The sequence below is a fragment of the Ursus arctos genome, unplaced genomic scaffold (genome assembly GCF_023065955.2).
Source record: "Ursus arctos isolate Adak ecotype North America unplaced genomic scaffold, UrsArc2.0 scaffold_1, whole genome shotgun sequence".
Classification (NCBI taxonomy): Eukaryota; Metazoa; Chordata; class Mammalia; order Carnivora; family Ursidae; genus Ursus; species Ursus arctos.
This window is the reverse complement of record NW_026622763.1, coordinates 36,670,934-36,698,709: the sequence shown is the minus strand read 5'-3', so window position 1 is coordinate 36,698,709 and position 27,776 is coordinate 36,670,934. Positions and strand designations below refer to the sequence as shown.

General features: G+C 40.1%; 1 protein-coding gene across 4 annotated transcripts in view; it reads right to left on the bottom strand.

Annotated features, from left to right (window-relative positions):
- KCNJ3 (potassium inwardly rectifying channel subfamily J member 3) overlaps positions 1–9,011 on the bottom strand; it is a 148,839-nt gene extending 139,828 nt beyond the window's left edge. For all 4 annotated transcript variants that reach the window (XM_026492774.4, XM_044381567.3, XM_057317838.1 and 1 more), the window contains exon 1: positions 7,843–9,011. In XM_026492774.4, coding sequence (XP_026348559.1) covers positions 7,843–8,544 — 702 coding nt within the window. In that variant the 5' untranslated portion in view covers positions 8,545–9,011. The remainder of the gene's footprint in view (positions 1–7,842) is intronic.
- Between the last annotated feature and the right edge of the window lie 18,765 nt (positions 9,012–27,776).

Below are 27,776 nucleotides of genomic sequence, written 5' to 3'. Positions count from 1 at the left end.
GCTTTCTATCCTATCCAAGTCTTAGCAGAAACAAAGCTGACAACTGTACCTATTACATGACACTATGAGGAAAGTAACGCTTTCATTACTTTGAAAAACGTTTCCCATGCTTACATATTTTTCAGATAAGTAAAATTCCCTGCATATTCATTGAAAATTGTTTTCCAGTGGGTGCCATATAATTTAACCTTCCTTTAAATGATTCTGAGACACTACAGATATCCACAATTTTATCTTCTGGGTCTTCTTCTTCATGGTAGGCCAACAAATATTTCAACTATCAATACGCTTACCTCCCTGATTTTTGTTTGCTTCTGGGACTGGGAAGCATAGTAATCACTGTGAAGTAAACAGAAAGCTTTTCTATTTAGAGGAGTGAAGGGTGTGGTTTGAGTGTGGCAGGTGCTCGGAGTACTGGAATTGCCTGAAGTCTGAGCTCCTGGATAGAGCAAGGTTATCTTATCAGTGCTCAGCCAAATACTCACGATGTTCCCAAAACCTGCAGATGCTTACCAAGTACATCTTCAGAAGCATACACATTTTACTACAGGCTTACAAGGAATTCTAATCTATACTTTTTTAATTCTGTTGCAATTCTAGAGATTCTTCTGGAACAAAAGGGGAAAAAACCCCTATGTTAGTTTTAAGTCTCTCAACTTGAGAGTGGAGTGAGAGAACTGTTCAAGGGACTGTGATCTACACATGTAATGAAAAGGAAAGACAGAAAGAAAGGAGTTATATATGGGCCTTCATAAAATTAAAGTGTGACCTCTACCTTAAGCATGTGATCAATCAATAGCACTGATACTCCATCAGTTTCTCGTTTTCTTATTTAGCTATCAATTACCGTATTTCACCCAGGAATTCGGATAACAAGCAGAAAAACTACAGATAAAAATCAAGCTAACCTTTCTTTATTATGTCACCTTAAGAATTATGATATACGAAGAAATCCTTCATTAATAGAGCAGTCTGCTGATGGTCTGCGTGATCTCCTTTAGCTCTATACACCTCTTACTCCTAAAGGAATGCAGAATCATGATCATTTCCTAGATAAAAATGTATAAATAGATATTGTCAAGATCAAGATAATTCCAAATAATTGCTATAGATTAAGGTTGATGCTAAATTATTAAAATTTCTAAAAATCTGATGACTAAGGTTGACTTTATTTGATGAAATAATCATTTAAAATCATAAAATGACTGAATGAATAAGAAAGTGAGAAAGAGGCACAAAAACAGAAGAGTTTGTGGAAAATTGGTAATTCTCAAAAATTTAGCACACAATTTAAATACACTAGGACCTGAGAATGGCTTCCAGATGATTTTATTTTCAATTGTATGGATTTGGGGAGGGAAATAAGGACCTTTCCGGTTGGCAGCATTATAGCAATTTCTGGGAGATAAGAAAAAAATTTTAAAAATCTAAGGCTTAAAGTTTATCTAAATTTACTGTATAAAAAATTATAAGTAGAACATTATGGATTTTTAAAATGGTTTTGTACATTTTAGAATGTAGCAATAATTTCTAAGTTTTTCTTCATTATAAAAAATATTGCTATTTAAAAGTAGTATTTAAATTATACACATTTTAATTATATGGAAATGTGGATATATGTAAAACTTGAGGCTTATGCCTCATCTTAGAGTCACATGTACTGATTTCAAAGAAGTAACTAATATCAAATGACTTTGAACTCCCTTAAAGTCTAAAAGAGGCCTACCAGATAATCAATTACAAATTCTGACTAAAGGTGGAAAAAGATTCAAAAGTCACAGATGCCTGCAAGGGATTATCAATGTCATGGACTTTATAGATAAATAGCTTTCATATTACAGATGAAAGACTACTGAGTACATGCCCAAAGAAACACACACACACCCCCAAACACACACACACACACACACACACACACACACACCCTCTGGATGCACATTTAGAACAGCCCTGGCATATCCTCCTTCTGTGAGATTTGTGACCAGTTGTCCACAGAACACATTCCACCAATATAATCAATGTCTTTGCAGCCTTTCTCCCATCTCCCTAACCTATAACAGTGTTCTAATTATAACCATTGTGCTCTTTCCTAGCTCGGAGGGAGGCTAGGGGAATTTTGAAAAGAACATTTAATCACTACCATCTGATTCATGGGATGTTCCTCTATCACACTTTAAGGCTTGTCCTGTGCCCCACAACCTCACACTAGTGTCCGCTGGAAAAGGGTGCTGAGGGCCAGTGGTCAGGAAAGGAAAGGACAGGAAAGGAAACTAAGATGGAGAGGGCAAGCCCTTCTTGCCACCCACTTCCCACCATTTTGCATTTATCTGTAATTTCATTTCTCCTCTGTAAATGTCCAGTGTGTGTGTATGTGTCTGTGTGTGTGTGTGTGTGTGTGTGTGTGTGTGTTGAATATTTGCCGAAGTCACAAAGAAAATCACAAATGAAGTGAGGCTGGAGTGCTATCTGCAAGCTAAAATTAGGAAATAAGCCAAAAGCAGGTTCTAGAATAAGGAACAAACAAGCCCTGAGACTCGAAGCAGTTCTGGCAATGGTTTTGGGACTCAGACCAAAATTCAAGTCAGATAGAGGAGAGTATGGCCCTAGAATTTTATCTGGGCTGTCTGTAATTAAATTGTACATTTCTTTGGACTCCATAAACTTGAAATTCCATCAATACTAGCTAGAAAATATATGACCAACATCAAGTCCCAAATACAAAATTTAATGCTAAGATAATCATCCCATAAAAATGTTTATTTTTATAAAAAGAAAGTACCTTACAGAATGGAATGCAATTTATCTTGTAATAAATTATGTGAGGCTTTTATACTATTCAAATGAAAGAACAGCTTTATAATTCCTTGAGGGCCTTTTATGGAATTTATAATAACTATGGACAGGATTTGTAACCCTACGTGCACATTTTCCTCCTACTCGCCAAACACCCTCAAAAATCCATCAAATGCTTTTTTCCTACTTCTCTTTATCATTTGTTCTTACCTACTGCTGTTTATTTGTGGGTCTTTATGTCCCTTATTTCTGTTCACCCTGTATTCCCCTGGGCACAAGCCATCCTGTATTTTTCAGGAACCATATTAAAACACACACACACACACACACACACACACACACACACACAATTACTATTTTTTAAAAGAATGAGAATTCTATTTTTAAAAACACTTCTGTACCTACCCAAAGCTAGACTAAGTAGGAACTGTGCTTTCTCTTTAAAGACGTAAGGAATCCACCTGAAAAAATCACCAAACATTACAGGAGCTAGCCCCAAGAGTTCTGGGGAACTCGGTCTTAGGCTCCTTGAATATTTTTACCGACAGCTTGTATGATACTGAGAACAGGTGTTTATTAGGTATCCATTTATGGATTTAATTTTTTTAAAGGAGGTAACTCATTATCTCAAGATCAAAATTAAATTGGCCAAGACCAATTGGTGAAAAGCGTCAGTCATACAAAATAAAGTCATAGCATCAAACGCCTAACTGCATTTCAGCGCATAGTATGAAATGAAGACAAACAAATAAATATATGAAAAAAATCAGGAATCATGTGGTCCAGAACTCACTGTGGTTAAAAAATTAACAAAAGGTTAGGATATATGAAGAGGATGAAAAGCTTATTGGTTTCAAAAACACTAATTTTGTTTTTTATTGCACCTGCATTTGCTCACATTCATATGGGGACACCAGCTAGCATCCAAAATGAGTATCCGTATAAAGAGAAAATAAAAGATGTGAATACGAAAAGAATATCTATGGTACATCAAAAGGTGACTGCACACCATTACCTTTCAATAAGTGGAAGTTAAGGGTTACAAAGCTGCACTCCTACGAAAGAAAGATAACTATTTGTAACGAGTAACAATACGAAGAAGTGCAATTATACTTCCATGAGAAAAATTTACCCTTACTTCTATCTTTCAAAATATGGATCCAACAATAATTGATTTTAAATTTATTTTATGTAAGTAAATAATAGTTTACCTGGGTGCCTATATAGATACATCATGGCTTCTAGATAACGAGCTTCTAAATTCTTGAACAATGTATCAAGAATGATTATTTGAATCTTCTCTAACAAGATGTATATCTAGGGCCATCAACCATTCCTGTTAGATTTATAGAAAGGAGTAAGTGAGATTTCCAAATCCTTTAAACCCGCCACTAAATTACAAGGTCCAGAGTTTGAGCCACTAGCCTCAAGTCTCAGGCATTTTTATTAAAACTTTCAGCTAGATGATACATTAACTTAACATGACCATGCTATTCATGAGTTCCTATAATCTAGAATTTAAAAAAGGAGCTAACTAAAATAAATTGAAAATCCAAATAAAACATCAATATGGGGATGAAAAGAGGAAAAGAGAAAAAATATTCATTTTAAAAGAGTTTTCTGTAGCTATATTTATTATCAAATTATAAATTTCAGAGAATAACTTCCAATTATATTCTTTAATTTTTTATTTCTGAGCAGAAAAAAGACCGACCACTTTATGGTGGCATAAAGTTGGAAGATCTATACTTGAATATCAAAATTAATTTCAGTATTTGCAAGCTTGAAAGACAGGAATAGAGTTGAAATAAAATTTGCCTTCACACGGGGGTATGTGGTTGGCTCAGGAGCATGTGACTCTTGATCTCAGGATCCTGAGTTCAAGCCCCATGTTGGCTGTAGAGATTCCTTAAAAAAATGTTTTGCTTTCATATAACTCAATAACATAATTAAAAATAAGGCAGAGAAGTTATTAAAAAAACTTTTATCAAAACTTAGAGAATTCAAAAGAAATATGCATGAAAATTCATAGTAGCAAGGATAAGAAAGCCATATCCATGTTCTTACTGTTTTCCCAAGAAAAGAAAGTACTTCATAATCATTAAATAGAACTCTTACACTAATACTGATAAACAAGCTTTTATTCAAAAAATAAGAAAACAACAGAAAAATATAAATGAAATTAAATTAGATAATAGGAAGAACAGACTATAATTATTATCATTGAAGATTATGTTTTTGTTGCCATAAAATTCCAAATATTTCTCTAAATTAAAACTACACCAATCATATTTAAAATGTCAAACAGAGGTTAAAAGAGGGAGCTAAATATGTGTAATAATATTTAACAAGAAGACTGCATAAGACTGATACCAACACATTCCACTTATTACTTTAAGATTATGGTACAGCTCCCCTTTCAAAATATAGTTGGCTGTTTTAGGTCACTTCAGTCTCAGTCCCTAAGAGAACATGAAAGTAGCTTATTAAAGGCACGTCTCCCCTCTAATTTTGCTGAATGTTATTAGTTCCCTAATAAAACAGGACTCCTTTTTAATGAAGTCTAAGGAAATGACAAGAGCTATGAGAATTCATTCTAATTACTATGGCTACAGGAAAAATCAACTCAAACAAACACCACTAACTGGCCTGCGGAAGGGCAGCCACTGACCAACCCTGTCACTTCACAGACAGCAGGACATCAGCTCACCACAATTTTGTTTAAATATAAATTGACACCACATGTCAATTGTTTTTACTCCTACCACTGACCTCTTCTAACAAATCAAAAGTAAAGAATTTTACAAGAATATTATATATATATCATTTTAATTAGATGTTGTTTTATCACCTTGTGTTAATATAGCACCCTGCTCCAAATCTGTCAACACCGTAAATCTTTTATTGTTTTTAATCAGGACACTCCTTGCGGTATACGTGGTACATGGCCTTTGCATCAAAATCATTATCAGTGTCCTGAACGCTGCTACCCTGGATACTTCAGATTCATTGTTCCTTTGTAAAAAAACAAAACAAAACAAAACAAAATACACACACACATAAACAAAAAACTGGTATGTAGATTAATTGCAATTATTCTGGTTTTGTTAAAACGCAATTTAATAGAGTCTAGAAACATCTAAAGTATGTTGCCTCAAAAGATACTTGTATTAATAAATGACTTTATATATTTGAAAAAATAGAGAACAGCAATAAATGACCTTTAAAGCCTAATTTTAAATTTCCAATATCCAATCAATATGGTAAACTATTCTTCAGTAAGAATCTCGAAGTGACACATAAACATGAGTTCCTTGACAGAGATGTTTGCACTATAGTAACGAGGTGTTCCCATCCTCCACAGAGGCCTGACATAAAGAGAGAGATTATATATCTTGATCTATTCATAGAAACAGGCACATACAACTAACACCAATGCAATAAACATGTCTCCAACACAACCGCTTAGCCTAATCCAAACAACTCACTTAGTGCATATAGTGGCCAATAACACAATATGCTAAGTTAAATAAAAGCCAGTGTGCAGCTCATTGAAATTAATTATGAAGAGCATGATCTTAAAGTATTTATTCATAGTTATCTAAATGAACATGCACATCAAAATTAAGTTGAAAAATTCCCACAAAGCGCTACAGAAGTTAGTGTTTCTTTACTGTCTATAGTGTATGATGTGGAGTGACAGGACAACTGAACTATGCTAATTCTAACACTTTACTGAGCGACATGATGAAGAGTAATTAGAGTAAAATCTTACAAATAAATAATGAAAGTGACAGAAGAGCCAAACTTTTTAAAAGCCCTTTTAACTACAACATAAGTTGAGGCTGAGTAAGACAATATACTTGCAGAGTGGAATTGAAATTTCAAAGGCAAAATCTCAACTTAAATATTCATCAGATTTTCATTTTATTAATGCTATGTTCTGAACCTGGCTATGGTTCTCTATGCAATCTCAGATAAATTTTTAAGATTATTTGAGGTCATTCTTTTCAATTTATGAACATTTGAAAACTACCTATGGCAAATGCCTCAAAAAGTTGAAAAAAAAAAAAGTTGAGTTGTAAATGACACATAGAGAACTGAGCTCTTTATTTCTCATTCCCAGGCTCCAACTGGGTGAATGATTAGGGTGGGTTAATTTTTGTAGTGGTGCCCTTTAAGGACTAGATGGACCTTGCTTTAATAACCATTCCATGTGTAATCTGTCTTAGCATTTACACTGCTGATGGTAAGAAGCAATCTTCTTTAATGGATGCTGAAAAGCTTCAAGTGAAATCTGTAATTGACAAAGGCTTCATAGAAACTGGCAATTAAGAATAAAATTAATAAGAGGCTCTACAGAAAAAGCACTCAAGCTTTCCAGAATACTTCTCTAGGAAAACATTTAGCAAAACTAAAAATTTAAAAGAACCAGGTGTTGTTTCTTCCACATTATTAATTGCTTTTCAGGTCACTGCGCTTGTTAAAAAGATGACCATACAGTTAATGTTATTGAGTCTAAAGAAACAATCCACCTGCTAATACCGTTAGGAGGAAAAAAAGAAATAGAGAAAAAGTAAAGAAAAGACCTAAGTGAAAGTTAAGGCAAGTTCAGCACCTATTTCTTCAAAATAAAAGCTGCTCAGTTTTAGTACCTCAAGAGTAGTGGAGTAGTGTATTGACAACAAATCAGAAACTCTTGTTCAAAGAGCAAAGCAGCAAGGGCAGGGAGACCAAGGCACCCTACCTCAAGGCTCCAGGAGCCAATCCCACTCCGTTAAGTGTTACCAGTCAGAAAGTGATACAAGCACATTCGAATTATTAATATAAATAAGAGCACGAGAGTGAGTGGAAAAGGGACAGAACCCTCAGCTGTACTCTCATTGCCCAATCCTCCACGCCACCCCCCCACCCCCACCCCCGCGCCCTCAGGAAGGTTTACCTGTGAGATAGGTTAGACTAAAAGCCCGGGGATAGTTCTCAGGTGAGCTATTTTCCGCCGTGGGGGGTTGGCGGCAGCCAGGTGGGGAAGGGGCGGGTAACACTTACTTTGAGCAGCTTGCAGCGGATCTGCGCGGAGACCATGTGGCTGTTGCGCAGGTTGCCCACCCGGAACATGAGCGTGAGTTTTCCATCCCTCATGGAGATCACCGCGTGCTCGCTAAACATCAGGGTCTCCGCGCGCTTCTTGGGCTGGGACATCTTGATGAACATGCAGCCGATGAGGAAGGCGTCCACGATGGAGCCGAGGATGGACTGGAAGAGGAAGAGGATGATGCCCTCGGGGCACTTGTCGGTGATGTAGCGGTAGCCATAGCCGATGGTAGCCTCGGTCTCAATGAAGAAGAGGAAGGCGGAGGGGAAGTTATAAACATTGGCCACGCAGGGCGTGTAGTTGCCGACGTGGGCTTTGTTCAGGTCGCCCCGAGTGTAGGCGATCACCCACCACATGGACGCCATGAAGAGCCAGGCCACGGTGTAGGTGAGGATGAAGATGAAGAGGTTCCAGCGCCACTTGAGGTCCACCAGGGTGGTGAAGAGGTCCGAGAGGTAGCGGCTCGTCTCGCTGCCCAGGTTGCCGTGCTGTACATTGCACCGGCCGTTCTTGTCCACGAACCGCTGCCGCTTCTTCTTGGGCACAAGCTGCTGCTGCGGGCCCTGGCCCGGCCCCTGGGGCTGCAAGCCCGAGCCGCTGGACGAGGTGGTCACTACCTGGTAATCGTCCCCAAATTTCCTTCGGAGTGCAGACATAATACGGAGGGGCGAGCCAGATTCAAAACGCGAAGCGGAGGCGCAGGGGCCGAGCGCTGCAAACCAGCACCAATAAGGAGGTGGGGGCGGGGGAGAGAGGGGGGACAAAAGCGTGCGCGCCTGGGGTGGGGGACGCACCCGGCAGGTAGCTGCGGTCTCTGCCCCTTGCGGACTCCTCTCCTCCCCTGGGACGGGGGCTTTCTCTCCAAGCTGAGTCTTAAAACAAAAAAGTGTTCTCCCTCACTCAAGGCAGGAGGGATGCAAGGACCAGGAACCCAAGCGCAATTTTGCCTCCAAGCTTTTCGAAGCTTGTCTCTTCTTCCCCCACCTTCGGCATCCCGGGCCACCTCTCGCCTCGCCACAGCCCTCCTGACTACGCCGCAGCACTCCCAAACTGACTTTTAAAATTAATGAGTTGACAGGCGAGTCCCACCCCACCTGCCAACTCGCCAGGCTGCCGAAACTGCGCTACCTGCTCGGACCAGACCCTCCCCCCTCCCCGCCGCTCCCCGATCGCCCGCCCCCCCGGAACAGCTCCCGGCTCCCCCAGGCACTCCCGCCTCCTATCTTTTGGCCAAAATCCCGCCCAGAGGCATGTCTGCCGGGCACTGGTGCAACACCCCCCACCCACGCCCTCCGGGCTCAGAGTCCCCCGCGTCGGACTCCGGAGACGCGCCCGCCTGGCGTCCGCGGGCCGCAGAGTTTCCGCGGGCGCCCCCAGGGCCCTCCGGCCGACTCTCACAGGACCCCAGGCCGCCCCCGCGCGCAGCGGAGACGCGGCGGTGCGCGAAACCCGAGCACTCACCCACCGGGAGAGGGCAGGAGACGGCGCAGCGGGCGGCAGCGGCAGCCTGGCCTCGCACTCCGCGCTCAAGGCTGTTTTCCTCACCCCCCACTTTTCCTGGTGTACCACGGTGGGCACCAATGCAGGTCCCCCAAGCTCCGCACCTCCCTGAGGGCACCACGCTGCCCCCACCGGGAGGATCCTGGAGCGCCCGCACGGACTGACTTGGGCGCGGGACTTGAGGGTTCCTTGGCGCCGTGCTCTCTCTCTCAGCAGGCGACAGCGGTGCTGCTGTGAGGGGTTCGAGCCTCGAGCTGCCGGTCAGACTTTCAGGTTAAATACCAGCGCCGCTTCAGCCTTTCTTCTGCTTCACGGTGCCTACCTTTGCCTCTTCCCTCCTCGGTCCCCCACTCCCTGTCCGCGCCTCGGTGGCTCCCGGTAAGATGCAAGGCGCGAGCAGGGGCGGCGGGAGAGTGGTGTATGCGCTGGTGCGTGTGATCAGCTGCAGAGCCGCGCTAGCCCCGCCTGTCCCTGCCTTCCCCCGCTGTTCCACCAGCCTGAATTGCACCTCCGCGCCTCAGTTGAGCCCGCAGTGTCTGACAGCTCAGGAAAAAGCGAACCCCTCCAATGAGGAGCAACTCTATATCCGCTCCCCAAGGCCAGCCAACTCTCCTTCCTCGCCCCCCTGCCGCAAGTCAGAAAGCCCCCAGCAAGCAGCAAATGCTGCCCTCTGAAAGACGTAACAATACGGCTCTGTAACTAGGGCTTTCCTTAAACCGATGCGTGGATCCGGAGATGCACCATAAACAGAGAAACCAACTGGCTCCACGGTGAGCATGTTCAGAACTCAGAGTTGCAAGTAGCAGAGGGGGCCCTAGGATGGGAAAGGAAGGGAGGGGAGACACTAATAGGAAAATTCACAATCCTCTCTGAAAAGGGCTCTATTAGAAATGCTCAGAATGTCCACAGTTAATGTGTGGCTGTAAAGGACGGAAGAAAGCTGGATTTTAATGACCCAGGGCCTGGCAGTTAACTTAATGGAGGGGCAAAGTGCAGAAATAGTTAATATAGTGCCCATGTGTAAATACCAGCTTATTTACTACATTTCATGTTCATTTTAAAATGCCATTGTATCTTATGGCATATTCCATTTAGTTCAGATACATGAAATTAATTTTGTTGGAGAATCATCAAATCGTGGTGTTATAAAAGCAAAGGGCTGCTGTAAGACTCCCATACAAATAAAAATTAGTACATAATCATTCTACTAGTTCTCTGCCAATAGGTACTCCCTTCTACCTCTCTAGCCCTAAACCCTTGTGCAGGTAAGCCTTGCACCTTGGCAGCCATAAGTACAGAACTCACACTGTCATTTGGTCTTTCACTGTCATTTGTCATCTATCCTGAGTTACAGAGTGTTCTCCTGCAGGCAGGCTCTCTGATAAGAGGTCAGTAACTCTGTTATTCTTTAGGATTACATAAGAAGGGAAAGTGACACTGTGGGAAGTGCAAACTGCCGTGGGTCTGCAGTCATAAGACCTGATTTGAGTCCTGGCCTTGCCATTTACAAACTCTGTGACCTTGAGCAAGTAGCTAAACATCTTTGAGCCCCAATCTTCTGCTCTGGAAAAACGGAGTTTTAACATTTTCCCAATGTTGGTTTTATTAACTGTTTCTGTTGTGAAGGATGTTATATACTGGGCTGTAAAGTTGCACCAAGGCCAAGAGATTTAGGAATGAGTGTTGGGGGGTTGGCTCCGTGCTGTTACTAACACATATATTCCCTTCTCATTTCTGACTACTCTCCCCCTAACTCCCCCTGCCCTTGCCAGGCTGGCTTCCTTCAGTTCCTGAAGCCCACAGAGGCATAGGCCCCATCGTTGTGCCTTTGCCTCATCCGTTCCCTTTTCCGGGAGTGTTCTTGCCCTGCTGTTCCATGTTGGCTCCTTCAGTCAGCTCTCAACCTGAAAGCATCCTCCTCAGCGAGGCCTTGGCTACCTCCCAGGTACCCCCATCACACAGCTCAGTTCATCTTCATTTTATTTTGTTAGCTGCTGTTTTCTTCATTTGTTCATTGTTTCTCTCCCCCCATCCATCACAGTCTTGGCATGTACACTCTACAGGAGCAAAACCTTTGTCTGTCTTGTTCACAGCTACCTACGTCCCCAACCCCTGGGATACTACCAGTCACATCCTCGGACCACCATAAATATTTGTTGGATCAACAACAAATATACCACTCTATAACAAATGTACCAATCTGTATCACTAGAAACTCCGTATACACTGAAACTCTCTCTGAGTAATACAGAATTAAAAGTCATCACTAAATCAATTATACGATTTAATATAAAAGAAGGTGTCAATTTTTTTAAAGCAATATTTTCTGTGCTTGTTTGCTTTGGAACTGATATTCAATGAGCCGACAAATCCTTTTGATTGTACTGCTTCAATATCTCTCATGATTTCCTCTCTCTGTTTAAAAAATGCTGCTTTCTTCAAATCCACATTTGACTTTAAGCCCCAAGTCAAATGATTTTCTTGTCCTCAGTCTTTCACTCCTTCAAACTGTCCTAGACAGTATTACTAGGTTTATATCCTTAGAATCATATAGGCTTAGCAGTGGAATGGAAACCAAAGAGTTCTCTGATTATTTCATTTGATTATTTCATTTCCAAACTTTTATGCATTCCCACTTTTCAAAAAACACTTTTCTATGAAAAAACCTTTGCTGTTTTTCCAACAACTGAATTTAAAAACAAATAACTTTATACTTTGAAAGACATGATCTAGTCTAATCCTCTCACTTAACAAAGAAGTAACTCGAAGCTGGAAAGAGAAAATAAAGTTGCTCAATGGCACAGAGTTGGTAAGGGGAAACCTTTGGATTTGAACCCAGAACAATGCATCTCCAGACACTGGGTGCTCCTCTATCCCTTACCAGGTGCCTAGAAAGGAGAGTAGGATTCCTGCTCCACAGCCAGGGTTTCCTTCCACTCTGCCATGCTTCTTATATGGGTTGAGATCAAAGGGCCTCCAAAACATGGCCTAATCTATCTTTCCGAAATCATCTCCCACCTTCCCTTTAGTGTGGGCTCTGCTCCAGGCAACTTTGACTCTTAGCAGTTTCCCAAACATACTCTACATTAACTTCATTTGCTCACCTTCTTTCTTGTCACATAAATACCCTTTTTTCTATCCCTGCAAAGTCCAAATCACCATCACTAGTGTGCAGGGAAGGGAAGAATTTCTTTAGCTTTTATTTCAAGTGCCACCCCCTCCGTGAGGCTTTACTTTATTTTGCCCCTAATAGTAATCTACCTCTTCCCTGAATTTTCACTCCCCTAGATTTGCAATATGGCCTTTCTTTCTTTCTTTCTCTTTCTTTCTTCCTTCCTTCCTCCCTTTCTTTCTTTCTTTCTTTCTTTCTTTCTTTTCTTTCCTTCTCTCTACTCTGTATTTGACCTCAAAATTCACCAAGATTTCCCCGATAAAATGGCAAGCACCCTGACTACCCACCTCTTAATATTTTGATACTACCCGGTACTCTGGATCTCCCATTTTTCCTTGCTCATGGTAAATAATTACTAAAATTTTAGAGAAAACTACAATGTGTTTAACCTACTTTAATGTGTCAGACAACGTGCTTGGAACTTTATAGTTAGTATTTACATAGCTAGAAAGATGGTAGAGTAAGGATTTCAAAACATGTCTGCCTATTTTCAAGGTCCTCATTCTCTTAGAGGAACAGTACTGCCTGATAAGTTACATATTTCTCGGGATGTCATCATGTCCCACTTTAAATGTGACTGAGCCTTTGACCTATTTGTGACATTGTGTCCAACTCCTTGGAAATGTTTAAAGATGAACCAAACTCATGTTCCCCTGTCAAGACAGCTGCTTCCATGATGACGTTCTGGAGAATAGCCAGCCCCACTGTGCTGAGGCCAGGCAGGATGTGTGGGGAAGAGATGACAGAAGGCCACCTAATCAGGTGCCGTCTGATGAACTGAAGTAGAAACACTGTAAACAGATTGGGTCAAAGGAAGGAGAGGCACACAATTTCAGCCAAGCCCAAAAGGCCAGAAAAATCTGGAAAATATAACTACAGAATACACAATCATTCGGAGTCTCACATTTAAAGATAAGGTGGTGGATTATAAACAGATTACCATACAGTTCTTGGGGGGGGGGGGCGTTGCAGGTCAGGGAAGGGGAATCAAGGCTATATTTATTCGGAAAGTATTTCTGGCAATATCTTATTTGCTGTGTCCAGAATTAGTAGTATCAACAATAACTAGAACTTCAAAAACGAAGGATATGATTCTGTGTCTTAATACTAAAAAGGCATGACTTTGCATAGGCACTCACCCTATTATGTAACTGAACAGTGTAGGGAAGAGTATATTTAATGTAAAAGAAAAAAAAAAAAAACACCTCTGCCCCTGAGAAGTCCAAATTCTAAAAATGACTTAATCGGCCAACTGTGAAAAAAGCAAGGCTTTGAACATCTCCGTGTACCCGGATCCTTCTTCTCGTCCCTCACTTATTGCCACAGCGACTCCCACCATATGATAGTCTGCGTGGCCAGAAATGTTAATTACTCTCAGGTGAAAATGACATTATATTTAATATCCCTTTACTCCTAATCCTGTCATTCTCCAAAGTACAATGAAGACATGGGCAGGCCTGGGGATCTGAAGTGCTTATGCTTCAAAAGGTGACACATTCCATTGCCACCATAAGTTCTTCTATATCTGGGAAGAGGTCACCCTTTGAAATTCTATATGCAATTTTTGGCAATAGAATGGTGTTACTTTTTTTTTTTAACCCTCCTAAAAAAAGAATACTGAAGTTATTTTCTCTCTTGCCAAAAAGAGGAGGAAAAAAATGAAAAGGAGAAATCAGTTGGAGATTTGATTGCGCAGACTTGGGAATAGAGAGGCAGTGCCATACCATGGCGGATGACTCATCTAGCCCTTAATCTTGGCTCCAAACCCTGGCCTCTGCCTGAGGATTCAGAGAAAGGCAAAACACCATTGTCACTTGGAAGCCATTTATTTAACAAAGTTTTCCTGATTTAAACCCTCTCTTTACTCCAACCTGTACATGGGAGTACTCTGGTTTATGAAAGAAGAAGGGCTTTTAAAAGAGCCTTCCAGAACTCAACATCTGTTAAATAAATAAATAAATAAATAAATAAATAAATAAATAAATAAATAAATATTGTTTTGTCAGCCCCAAGGGTTTGTTGGCAGGGCATCGAAGAAAAATAATAAATTCCTGTCCTTATCCATGTCAGTTAAAGTGCTATTTCTAAGGATCTCTTCTCCGAGAACATCAGTGAGGTCCCAGATATCAAAATATGTACAAGAATGTTGCTTAGTTCAATACGCAACATGCACAAACCATGTGCCTAGCACCATGCCAAGGGTTGTACAGGTCAGAAATTAGGACAACACCATGCCAACAAAAATATTAACAACAACAACAATAAATAATACAATGTGGCAAGAGCCTGAAGAGGATTGCTGTTAACATTCAGAGAAACAATTCTTTTTAGGAAATACTGCTCTAGCTAACGTGAATTTTCCAAACCTACTAAATTGGTATCACTTACATTTTTGTGGAGCATTAAATTACCTCAGTCCAAATGACTTTATTTTAGAAATCTGCAGATTTATTTTTAATGACAAGATTTGTAGGAGGAGAAATAATTTGTACTCATTTTATAGAATCTTACAAACATGGATTAAAATACTGGAAGAAAAAATACAACCAGTACCATTTTGGAATTGGTAGCATAGATTTTTCACTCTAATTTTATGTTGGTATACACAGAAAAGATTGATTATTTTCCAAGATTGGAAAATAAAAATGTGAATTTTGAACTTTTATTTTTAAATGTTAAAAAAGATTGACAGATTGTGTCAATACAGTTTATCTCGGAAGCAGATACGGAGACAAAGCTAGGAAAGCAAAAGTTTTCTTAGGGGGCAACATCCACAAAAGATAAAAGGGAAGGAACAGGACGAGGCAGAAAGAGTCCATACCTTGGTGCTTATCGGACACCAATGAAAGGAAGGCTGGAGGGGGCAGAATTGAGTAGAGTGATGCTCTGACTATGGTGCCAATTTGATAAAGTCTTGGCCAACCCAATGGGGAGCTCCAGGGCAAAGGTCACCCATTGGAAAAGTACCGTATTGGGGAGGGATGGCGCTGTCCTAATGGGCCTACTGAGCTGTCATTGGCTGGGGGCTACACTCAGAAAGACATGACTTCTGCTGAATGCTATATCAGTTTTGGAAAGGTGCCATAGCTGTGCACCATCAGCTAAACACACTTCCCCCAGCAGAAGGGCAAATTCTTCTTGAAGGGAGATCAAGCAGCACAATTCCATGGCTGCCAGTCAGAATAGAGAAGTAGAATTTATCAGTGTCTTTCCAGAAGTTTTGTTACAAATATCGAGAAATACCAGTATAGTCTAACCAACTGATGAAGAATGTATGCCTAAATCTTCAGTTTTGTCTGAATCACATGTATCTGGTAGAATCATGAGTCTTTTTGGGAGTGGGAGGGAAAATAGCTAATGGCCATGTTGATCTTAGCTTTGATTATAGTCTTCTAGAAGGTAGGAATATACATACACATGTATTCTTCTTGACAACACCAATGAATGACAAGACTGCCTCCATGGCTGCGTACCAATTGTGAGAGGTAATATAGATGAAGGACAATGTAGACATCAGAATTCATTTCAGTTGTGCTACTAAATTAGATATGTTACCAGTAGCCAACACAGTAAATACTACTATAATTCTCCTGAAAGAAAAATATATATACCTTTGAGCATCTTCCAGTACTGAGTCTGCATTAAGACTGCACGAAGGAGGAGGAGAGAGAGAAGTAATGGGGCAGTTGGGCCATAGGACAGAGTAGGAAAATAAGGAAGTAAGTCACAAAGACCATGGATGACAAAGGGACTGTGAACAGAACTCAAACATTTCACAGCATGTAACCCCAGGCTAGAAAGGGAGGAAGAACGATGAATAGAATTTTCTGAAATCCGATTGCCCTGTTTATAGTTACTAGCTATGCATCAGAATCACCCCAGATAATTCTATCAGATTCTGTGGGCAAAGAGCCCAGCCATCAGCACTTTTCAAAAGCTCCCTTTGGCGACTGTGGCAGAAGAGCAAGGATTGAGAAACCCTGATCTGTGGGAACTCATGTCTATTAGTAGAGGAGCTTCCCTGAGATATGTCACACGTGGCAGTACCATCAATCTTCCCTCCCCACTCCTCAGAGCCCTCATCCTTTGGCACCAAAGAGAGATCACTGACTGGGCTTAGTAACACATGGTCCCCACACCCTCACATCACCAGAGTCCAACATGTTCGGACCTAACCTCAAGTTGCAGGAGGCTCTTCTCCTCATTGGAAAAGCACATGGCCATTCAGGGCACATTGTGGCTTGACTGCCGTTTAATCCAGTCCTACCACTCACAATCCTAAATCATAAACACGAATGGAAGAATCCGAGGCCACCAAATTCTAAAGCCCATAAATGTTTTAAATCTTTTTATTAATAATGCTTCTACTGCTCTCTGTGGATATGGATGTGAGTTGTAAGAAGTCTGCCTTGACTATCTCTCTTCTCTACTATTTATCATACTGTCCTGAATTCAAAAAGGTAAAAAGAAAGGAGGGAGGAAGGAAGAAAGGAAGGGAAGAAGAAAGAAAAGAAGAAAGAGCACAAAAATTAAAATTCTCAAAGTTTATTAATCAATCAGTGGAAGAACACTGTGGCCCCATTGGCAGATAGCCAAACTGTGATGGGCAGACCTGGTCATTTGCTTTACATTATATGATTATTCAGAGAGGGAGGGGGGAAGAATACAGAAATAAAAACAATAACCACATGAAACCAGAATGCCATTTTAATACACACTTATTTCTAGATTTCCTCCCAGTTTTCATTCAGGGAAAACTCAAAATTTTTTATTTAGCTTGTGTCAGGGAAAGATAACTGATTGGAGTTCACCCAATAAAATGACAATGTAAACTCACCCACGTTAGTGATTACCCAGTAGCCCACAATCATTTTCATGTTGCCCACAAGATGATGGAGAAGGCCCTGGGGATTAGTTTAGGGGTGGAGTGGGAATGCATTAAGCCACTTCCTTGTTATGTGGTTTCCCCCCCAACTTACAAAGTAGGTGCTTAAAGCCATTCAAATTTCCAGTTAAGTAGCAATAGTTCAAAACTGATCTGAAAGTAAAAATTAAGAAAAAAAAGTAAAAATTTTATCCAATTCATTTGTAGGGAGATTCTAACTATTGATTATGATCCCATAGATAATAATACTGTGGCTCTAGAAATATCTTGGTATTTGGAGTAATAATTAAAAGTAATGATTCTCTAAAGCTACTCTTTTTCCTTCTCTCATCTGTATCTACTAATGGGAAAGCCAAACAGACCTGAGATGATTGACAGATTTTTTTTTTAAATTAGTGAATTTCTCAGTTAGAGGGAATGGATGGGTGTTAGCACTCTATTATGCATAGAACATAAAGAAGATGCCTGCTGTTCAACATTTACATATCAGTATTGTTTTTGTTTCACACCAAGTTTCCTTTGCATCAAGATTTAAAAAAGAAAGAAAAAATATGCTGTGAAATGACCAAGTAATGAATTGATTTTCTCTACCTGTGGAAAGAAAGTTCTTTCAGTGAGTTCTTTTTAGTAAAATCAGAGAATAAAGATGTAGCAATTAGCAAAGGGGAGAAAAAGAAGAAAGATGTAAAGGGGGGTCAGAACCCAGTCCCAGCTCTCAGTAACGTGCATATTCTTTTTTGCATTCCGTGAGGCTGGAGTTGCTGTTGATAAAATGTCCTCACATATTCTGTCAATGTCAGAATGCAAACATCACTAAATAAACCCTTGTGTCAAAATGTCACATAGTGATTATTTATGCTTCTTGACAACACCAATGAATGACAAGGCTGCCTCTATGGCTGAGAAAGGTTGCATACCAATTGTGAGAGGTAACAGAGATGAAGGACAATGTAGACATCAGAATTCAATTGTGCCATTAAATTAGATATGTTACCAGTAGCCAACACAGTAAACACTGTTCTAACTCTCCTGAAAGAAAAATATTGACTGAACAACTTAATGCAAATCATTTAGGAATTAACATGCATTTGTGAATCTCTGCTATCCAAGTAGATAGTCTTACCGATAGAGAAGTGTCATTTATTTTTCTTCTTTATTTTCTCCCTGTTTCAAAATGTTCCTTCTTCTGGAATTAAATTTGGAGTCCACATGTTTAGAGGAGACTGTAATTACTAATGAAGTTTGGATAACACAGAACAAACCAAATGACACAATGATAAAGTCTTCGCAATATATACACAAAGTGGCTAAGATATTCAGGCCCTTGATTGTTCCCGAATCCCATATTGTCTCCTGTTCAATTCTGAGTATTCATTGAGAAGAAAGAGGCATAGCATCAATCCTTAGTAAAAAACAAATATTGTGAAAATATTTTATCAAATTAGTAAAATTGTAAGGTTATTATCAATCTGTTATCGTACATTGTAAATATTAGAGAGTAGTTAAAAGGTACTTTTTATCAGGGTTAACATTCTACTCACATACCATCCTACTAATCATTCTGACACATACCATGCTCAAAACAATTCAAAGTCACCTATTACTTTTTTATATCCTATTACTTTTTTACACCCTATTATTTTTAGGATCTTGAGTAAGACCTTTGATGCTGCCATAGAATTGTTGGAGGATGAATCCTTGCTTTGAAGTTTCTAGCTGTGTGATCTTAGGCAATTTACTAACCTCTCTGGGCTTGGCTTTTCTCATTGTTAAAATGAGATAGAAATAGCTTCTACCTCTTTGATGTAGTCTGATGTGAGAATTAGAAGAGAAACCTACATAAAGCATATAGCCTAATATCCAGCACAAGATATTTTCAAGTTCAATGAGAAGCAAATAAATTCAAAAATCATCTTTAAATGAAGGACAAATCCACATGGAGAACTTCTAATTTACTATAGGCCACAAATGATTTTATAACCACAGACATGTACTGAAATGGAAAAAATAACTTAATTCAAAACATTTCTCATATTTCCACCCTTCTTTACAACATGGTAGGTTCGTAAGTTACATACTCTGTTTCTTCAACTCAACTCAAGAGAAATAAGCATATGCTTGCTTTTATTCCTTGCACTCTCCCATTGTCTTGCTCCTCTCTTAATGTTGCTGTATCTGAAGTGACCCAACACTGGCTCTGCTAATCGTGGTCTAACTAGTACCTTCACTTACTCAGGATACCTTTGCCTATCAATGGAGAAGAAATCCTCTTACCATCCCATCCCACCACCCCAGCCCATACCAAGTGCTTGCCTTTATACAAGAAAAAAAAAATTGGCTTCTTGGCAGTTCAACAAAAAGACGGCCCCCACCCATTCTCAGCAACAACAAAACTACCACTAGAAGCAAAGCAAAACAAAACCTTTCTTAATTTTCCTCTGTAATAAAATGGTGAAATATCCATTCACCAAAACACTTCTTATGAAATGAAAGTGTCTGGGCAAACTCTGGGACATCTATGAGTGGATAGAACTACTTCAAGGTAAGAACTCAAGAACGACTTGTTAGTCCTGGAGGGAAGAAGAAAGGGAAGAAAGAGAAGAGTCAAAGTGGTATTACCACTGAGGTGGGAGGCCTACTACTCTGGGAGGTGGCCCCTTCCCATGAGAGTCATTTACAAAGTTCGTCATTCTGGTGATTGCTTTTGATGCCAAAGAAGTGCTTGGAATCCACACTCACCTTGATACAAGGCAAAGCCAAGGTGGTTCTTACAGGTGCAAGAGCTGAAAGGTAAAGATATGCAGGAAGAAATAGCCCCTAAAAACAGAGAAATCTCTTAGAAGGCTTTGCATTGGATAAGGCCGTAAGGTTCAAATTGAGCTGGAATAGTACAAGGAGGGCCAATGGGGCTCCAAGGTGACCCTTGCTTTATCCTTGATTTTGTTTCAGGGGTTCATTTAAAAACATTTTCCCAGGTCAAACAGATGATCCAAATCAGTTTTTCCCCATTGTGTTCTGTGTTGTGTTTAATGACACAACTGAAAAAAGGAACAGTTTAAAATTCAGAGATAGGGGTGGGCCAGGCCAGTAAAACAACTGTTCAAATAACTATCTAGAAACACTAGCACAGTGTTTCAAATAATGACTTGGGAAAGTAAACCCACCTAACAGAATAATGCACATTTAAATTGGTGCTATTTAAAGGCAAAATAGCTGTACTATACAAAATGTCACTGATACTTCAATTCTACATGCCTTTCAAACAGTATGAAAAGCTGTAACCTCAGGGGATGCTCAAATAAAAGCAAAAAATTGTAGCATATATATGTGTGTGTGTGTGTGTGTGTGTGTGTGTGTGTGTGTGTGTAATTTCCTGAGAAACATCTTCATCCACACATTCTAGAGCAGGAAAATTTCATTATCGAAAGCAAGGACACATACATGTAATACATCAGCTTCATGTAACTGTTTTGATGAGAGTGTGAGGGGAAGAAACATTTTATATGGAAAGTATGTTTCTCAGAATTGCATATTATTCACCATCTATTTTCAAGAAGTTTCAATTGGCTACACCAATACCAGGGTTGCTGTTAATAGTTACCAGGGTTGAGTAACTCATGACCCTAAGCACCTTCTAGAACTGTGACTGAAGGTTGGAGCAAATAAAATTCTTAGAACTCCTTCTTGAGAAAACTTTTGAAGGAGGAAAAATAAAACAGATAAAAGCAGAGCTACCCCCATTGAAGCAGGGTTGGGGCACAGAACCCCACCAGCTTAGATCTTCCCTCCTTTCTTATGGTGGTCCCAGGAAAGCTCAGAGACTCAGGGCTCTGAAGGGCATAGTCTATCTTCTATGATTCTCTGGAATCCAGTAGATAGAATAGAAGGGAGGTGGAGTAAGAAATAAATGCCAACTTCATCCCAAACCATGTCCTCTTCTGAGATTCTCTGACATTTGGATGAATGATGAGGCCAACCGGATGAAAATTAATTCCTTGAGGGACTTGAAAGCCTCACAAAAGGTGCTCATTCCTTCAAAGAGAAGAAGGAACAAGGCCAAGAAGCCAGTAACAAAGCCTTAGTCACAGAGGGATGAGCAATTCTGCCATAGGTTACCTGTGCCACAGAATGTCTTTCATCCAGGCACTAATGGTCTAATATAATGCATGAATATTACAAATGTGCAGGTATCCTTAATAGAGAAAGAGTCATCTTTTTCATTAAGAATTGTGTGGGGGAAAATGTTGAGTATTAGCAACATGTTTTGGTACCCTTGTGAAAAAATATTAACACTGCAGGACAGAGTTGTTTTGAAAAAGCTTGGTTTCTGAGCATCGGAATATCCAATGAATGTCTATCCTAACTGCTGTGGGATGGAGTGAATTTGAACCCAGTTTCAGAATACGGGTAGGGGATGTCACAGCTGGAGGGTGAAATGAATGCCCAGGAGAGACAGCGCCATATGCAGTTCCTCAAGCAGGACCCAAGAAAAGTGACAGAGTTGGCAGCATAAAGAGATTTGAGGTTGTTTTGTTTTGCTTTCCATTTATTTTGTTTTCCATTTCCTAAAAGGAGGAGAATAGGAAAAAGGGAAAACCATGTTATTTGACCAGACCTAGACTTGCACATCAACAGTAATAAGTGACCACCAGAAAATTCCTCTAAAAATGTGATGGACGGTAGAAGGTGCATTAATTGCAAAATAAAATGCTAAGATCAAATAGCAATGAAAAAGAGGTTAACCACAAGAATGGGACTGTATACACTTCACTCTCTCAAGTTTTAAGAAAATCACTGGTCAAGTTTCTTGCCCCGCTATTCCAATCATTTCACATTGTGTTAAACAGAGATCTACGACCCTCTGGGGCTCACAGGTAGTAGATGCCCTTCCAGCCTAGTTACCTTACAAAAAATTGGATGTGTGTGTCCCCTCCTCCTTTCTTCTTAAGTGTGAGAAGCTGGTGCTACATTACAAGACAAATTAAGACAGGAAGTTACTGTGGAATCACTGAGGATAACATTGCTCAGAAGAGAAATCCAACTTGGAATCACTGGGAGTTACTTTCCTCAAGCGCAGTAGGAGGCCATAGCCTTAATTTGGTAAAGGTTGCAGCCCCATGTGGTTGACAGATAAGGCAGTAGAAGCCATGTGTTCTGAAGTGGCGGGGAGTTGGTTTCTGCTCTGACCCAGTGCTCATGAGACTAGACTTGTCTTCCTGGAGAGATAGCCATATATATGATAAGAAAACTCTAGTTACCAGATCTGGACTCTGGATAGAGAAAATGGTCTCTTCGGTGTGCTCCAGATACAGCTGGCAGGTGCTGGGTAAGGCAGTGCCTCACCATCCCCCACAGCAGCTCCAGTGTGCCCCTACTGCGGCCGCCCACTACAGCTAACCCTCACTGTCTCAAATTCATGAAGTGACAGAGAATTAAAAGGACTTGAAACTCAAGGGCATTAGCCTCTTTGATTGAAGATAATCTCTTTTAAAAAGGTTTTGAGTGTTCTTTTGGAGAGCCCTCAGAATTTCCCTGCTGGTATCCTCCAATTGCAGATGGACCAACTGTGCTGGCTGCCCATAACTCCTCCTTCAGCTTCCCACCTTTGGGAGTACATCTCCTACCTTCTTTGCTTTCTTAGCAGGAACACCCTCGGGAGTCTCTCCAAAATGGCTCATCGTCAGCTCCCCTCTCCACAGACACTTTGTCCCACCAAGCACAGCTTGCTCACAGTGAAAGCTTCTTATCTGGCAGCCCTGGCTGTCCATCCAGGCATAGCTCATCATTATACTTTCTAGGTGTGATCCAGGCTCTTGTTCCAGTGTTCCTCAAGCCCCAGGGAATCCATGGCAAGCTTCCCAAAATAGTCTCTTGAAATCCCTTCCATCTGGCTTTATCTTCCTCTCTCCCTCATGGGCAATAGTGAAGAGGACACATAGTAATCCGTCAGCTCTTTATAAAACAGGTCTCATTACAGCCTTTTAAACCTCAAATAATTCTTTATTTTCTCACAACCAACTGGAAATGGCTAGTGGAATAGAGTTAGCTGAACCACTTTCATAATACTTGAGCATGTCTCAAAGAGGTCGGGCACTTCATTTTATTTTTTTTTTAATTTTTATTTTCTTAAGATTTTATCTGTTTATTTGAGAGACAGTGAGCAAGTGAGAGAGAGCATGAGCGCAGAGGGAGAGGAAGAAGCAGACTCCCTGTAGAGCAGAGACCCCCCCCCACACACACACACACATACACGCACAATGCGGGGCTGGATCCCAGAACACTAGTATCGTGACGAGCAGAAGGCAGACGTTTAACCAACTGAGCCACCCAGGTGCCCCCTGGCACTTCATTTTAGAAATGGAGTGACTTGCTAACTATTGTATGGTTTATAATTTCTGAGTCCTGTGATGGATGAAATACAACTACCACATTGATCATATTACCTATGGATCACATTACACAGTGATCATATTGTATATAGACAACATTTCACATTAACAGAAAGATGGAAGAGCATTTTGAAAATAAAGAATAATGTGGAGAGAATTGATAAACCCCATACTAAAATGTGTTATGTGACTATAATAAGCAAGCTAAAGAGACCTCAACTGGACAGTATATAGCCAGAGTCCCACTTAATATACTATTATTTTATGAAAGAATTCCAAACCAGAGAGGCAAGAATGGGTTCTTAGTAAATGTTGTTGTCATTTTTGAGTAAAGTAGATCCTGAGGCAAAGATACTAGGATACACCCCTTTACTAGGGAGCCTAATCCCAGACAGCAAAAAGGAAGGGAGGGGGAATGGGGTAAGAAAGGGAGAAAGCCAGTGGAAGGTGAAAGAATTGTATTGACTGGCTGACTGTTCCAACTCAGATCATTTCCTAAGAGACAGTGTAGACTATTGCTTCTCAAGACACATCATCTGAGGTCAAAGGCAGAAAATTGATCTTTAGCTTTCCCCTCTACCATCTGTCATTGGTTTGTCAAAGAAGTGACCCAAGGAGATTTATTCCAGTTATAACACACACACACACACACACACACACACACACACACACACTGAATACACACACACATACACTGCTTACACCTATTTCCTCATTGAACAGGAACTATCACCTTTCACTCCTCTGAATCAGCAAGGAAGCCCTCCGTGGGGGGAGGCAGGAGGTGTCTGGTGAAGTGAGTTCCCCAGTTAGTCCTAACAACCATGACAGGCTTGAGCAAGTGAACCAGATGACACAGAAGAGTTGAGATGGGCCCATTTTGATGCAGTGCATATCTGAGATGGAAAAATTAACTTCTGGGTGGGAGAGAGGCATCAACTTAAACCTATATGCCACATTTTACCCTAAAATGAATGCCATTAGAATGAAGAATCAAATGTAGAAAATGAAACTACCAAATAGAAGACACTGTTGGTGTATATTTAACACATCTAGAGAAAGGCTTCTAAGCATACTAGCAGCGGAGGAGACTGCAAAAGAGAAGAAATGATAAGGAAAGTCAAAACTCTTTGCGGCATTTCCTGAAACTCCTTCCTTCCCTCTCCTTGTTCTCCTGAATGTTTTCTAATTACATTCACTTGGTCTTCTCCAAGGGCTCTCCCTGCTTAGTTTGTATTATACACATTACTCTTTTTTTTTTTTTTGAAGATTTATTTATTTTAGAGAGAAAGAGAGCGAGGTGGGAGGGGCAGGGGGAGAGAGAATCTTAAGCAGGCTCCCACCAAGTGCAGAGTCTCCCATGGGCCCAATCTCACAACCCAGAGATCATGACATGAGCCAAAACCAAGAGTTGGACACCTAACCAACTTCACCACCCGGGCACAGTTATACATATTACTCTTAGCCAGATTCCTATCTTGTTTCTGTTTCTCCCTTATTTTGTGTGCCTCTGAATGTTTTCATCCATAGTCCCAGCTTCCGTTATCTATTGGTTGATGACTTGTAGGCAAATTTGTCAACGCTGATCTCTTTTGAGATCAGTATTTCTGCCTCCAGTTGGATATGCCCATGTTATTGCTTGGAAGGCAACTTTGTGGGTTCAAGTTTGAAATTAATATCTCCTTTCCTTCCTCTCTGTCCTGAGATGTTATTAGAATTACCATCCATACCATGTCCTAAGGTACAGACCTTAGGGTGATCTTTGACACCCCTTCTAGCCCTTCCTTCCCCATATTCAATATGTCAGCTTCTCCTATCAGTTCTTCTTAGAACGTCTCTCATATCTGGCCTGTCTTCTTCAATTCTACTGCAACTGCCTTAGTTCAGAGACTCAGGATCACTCACCTGAAATATTGTCATAGCTTCCCATCTATTTCACTCACCAGGCTCTCTACTCTCAAGCCCCTCCACCATAGTTCTGCCAAGTGATCTCCCTGGAAGCATTTTTAATTGATCATGTTTCTACCCTGCTTTATAACTTCTTCTTATTCCCACTTCTCACAGCAGGATTATGTTTATTCAAAACCATAATTTTTTTTAACCTCAAGTTTACCTGGAAGACAAAATATAACTCTCGACCCCTTGCAATATTCTGTTTGGGCCTCTATTAAACATCTAGGTCATAGTTTTGCAATTTATCCATTTATGTATCTGAAAATTCCAAACCATGCCTTCCCTTATAGCAGGAGCTCTATATTATTTGTATTTGTATGTCCCAAAGTATAATATACTTCCTAGAACAGAGAGGGATCTCAAAAATGGTTATTATTGAATGAATAATTAAAGACAGGAATTGCTAAATTAGCATCTTCCAAAATATGTTCCAGAAATATACTAAATAATGTCATATAAAAGTATGGTTTTATAGATAAACTGATTTTAGGAAAACAAATGGAACAATTTTTCTTTTTTTTTTTAACTGGAGAACTTCTCAGAAGCATTAATAGCCCTTAATGTATATCATGACTTTTAAAAAATTAATGCAGTATAAAACTTTCACTGAAATTTTTGACTTGTGAACCAATTTTTGAGATGAGTACTGTCCCAAGAAAATTATTTTGGAAATGCTTTTATATACAAATTTACTAATTCACTTTAAGAAGATAATAAAGATAGCTTCTTTTCATATATGTCTTTATTCTTCAGGAGACTCTACAACATGACTCAAGGTACAATTTTCTTAAATTTAGAGTCTGCAATGCACATGAAAGCAACTTAGGGCAAGGTTAATTTTCCAATGCCAACCCAAGCAAATATTGTGGATGATGTCCTATTCCATGCAACCACAACAATAATATAAAGGATCATGTAATTTTTTTTTCCTGGGTTGTATTCATATCCTTCATGAAACTGGTGATTCAAGCCCTTAAAAACTCCTTGTCGGCAATGTTGGTAATGGAAAGCATGCACAGTGATCATTACTGTATATAGTAAAGCAAACAATTCAAGAAAATAATAACTACCATGTGATTCAATGATTTCAGAAGAAAAACAATTAAATTATTCTCCAATTCCACTAGGTAGAAAAATGATTTGCCGTGTTTATTAAAAGACAAATTCTGATTCCATCAATCTATATAAGGCCCAGAAATCTATCCTTTAAGAAGTTTTCTTTGTAATTCTCATTCAAATGATTCAGAAATTAACAGATAACACCTTACATACCCTGACTTCAATTATAACAGTCTATTAAAAGGCTACACGAAGGAAAGTAAATAAACAGTGTGATGGATAATTTTATGTGACAGTTTGGCTGGGCCATGGTGCCAGATATTTGGTCCAACTTTATTCTGGATGTTTCTATGAGGGTGTTTTGGGATGAGATTTGCAAGTAATTAAGTGAACTTTGAGTAAAGTAGATTGCCCACTACACTGTAGGTAGGCCTTATCTAACCAGTTGAAAGCTTGAGTTACAACAAAAGGCTGAACAGCTCCTGCCTCTTGTTCCACCCAAGCAAGAGGAAATTCTCCAGCAGACTGCCTTCAGACATCATCTGCAACATCCTTTCTTCCTGGCTTGCCAGGAGACTATCTTTGGACTGGAACTACAACTCTCTTGAGTTTCTAACAGGCCCGTTTCCTTCATCAGAATTGAGACTTGCCATGACTCCTCAATCACAGGAGCCAATTCTTTGAATGAATGAATCATCAATGAATCAATGAATCAATGAATATCCTCTTGGTTCTATTTCTCAGGAGAACTCTGAGTGATATATAGAGGAACCCATGACAGTTATTATACAATGACTCTAATCCCAAATTTGTCAAGTTGGAATATGGAATTCCTACCAATTGTTCTGCCTGCACTCTATAATTTTCTGGGAATTCCCATTCTGTTTATTCTTCTACCTGTCTTCTCCATGATGGATGTCTGGTTAAATC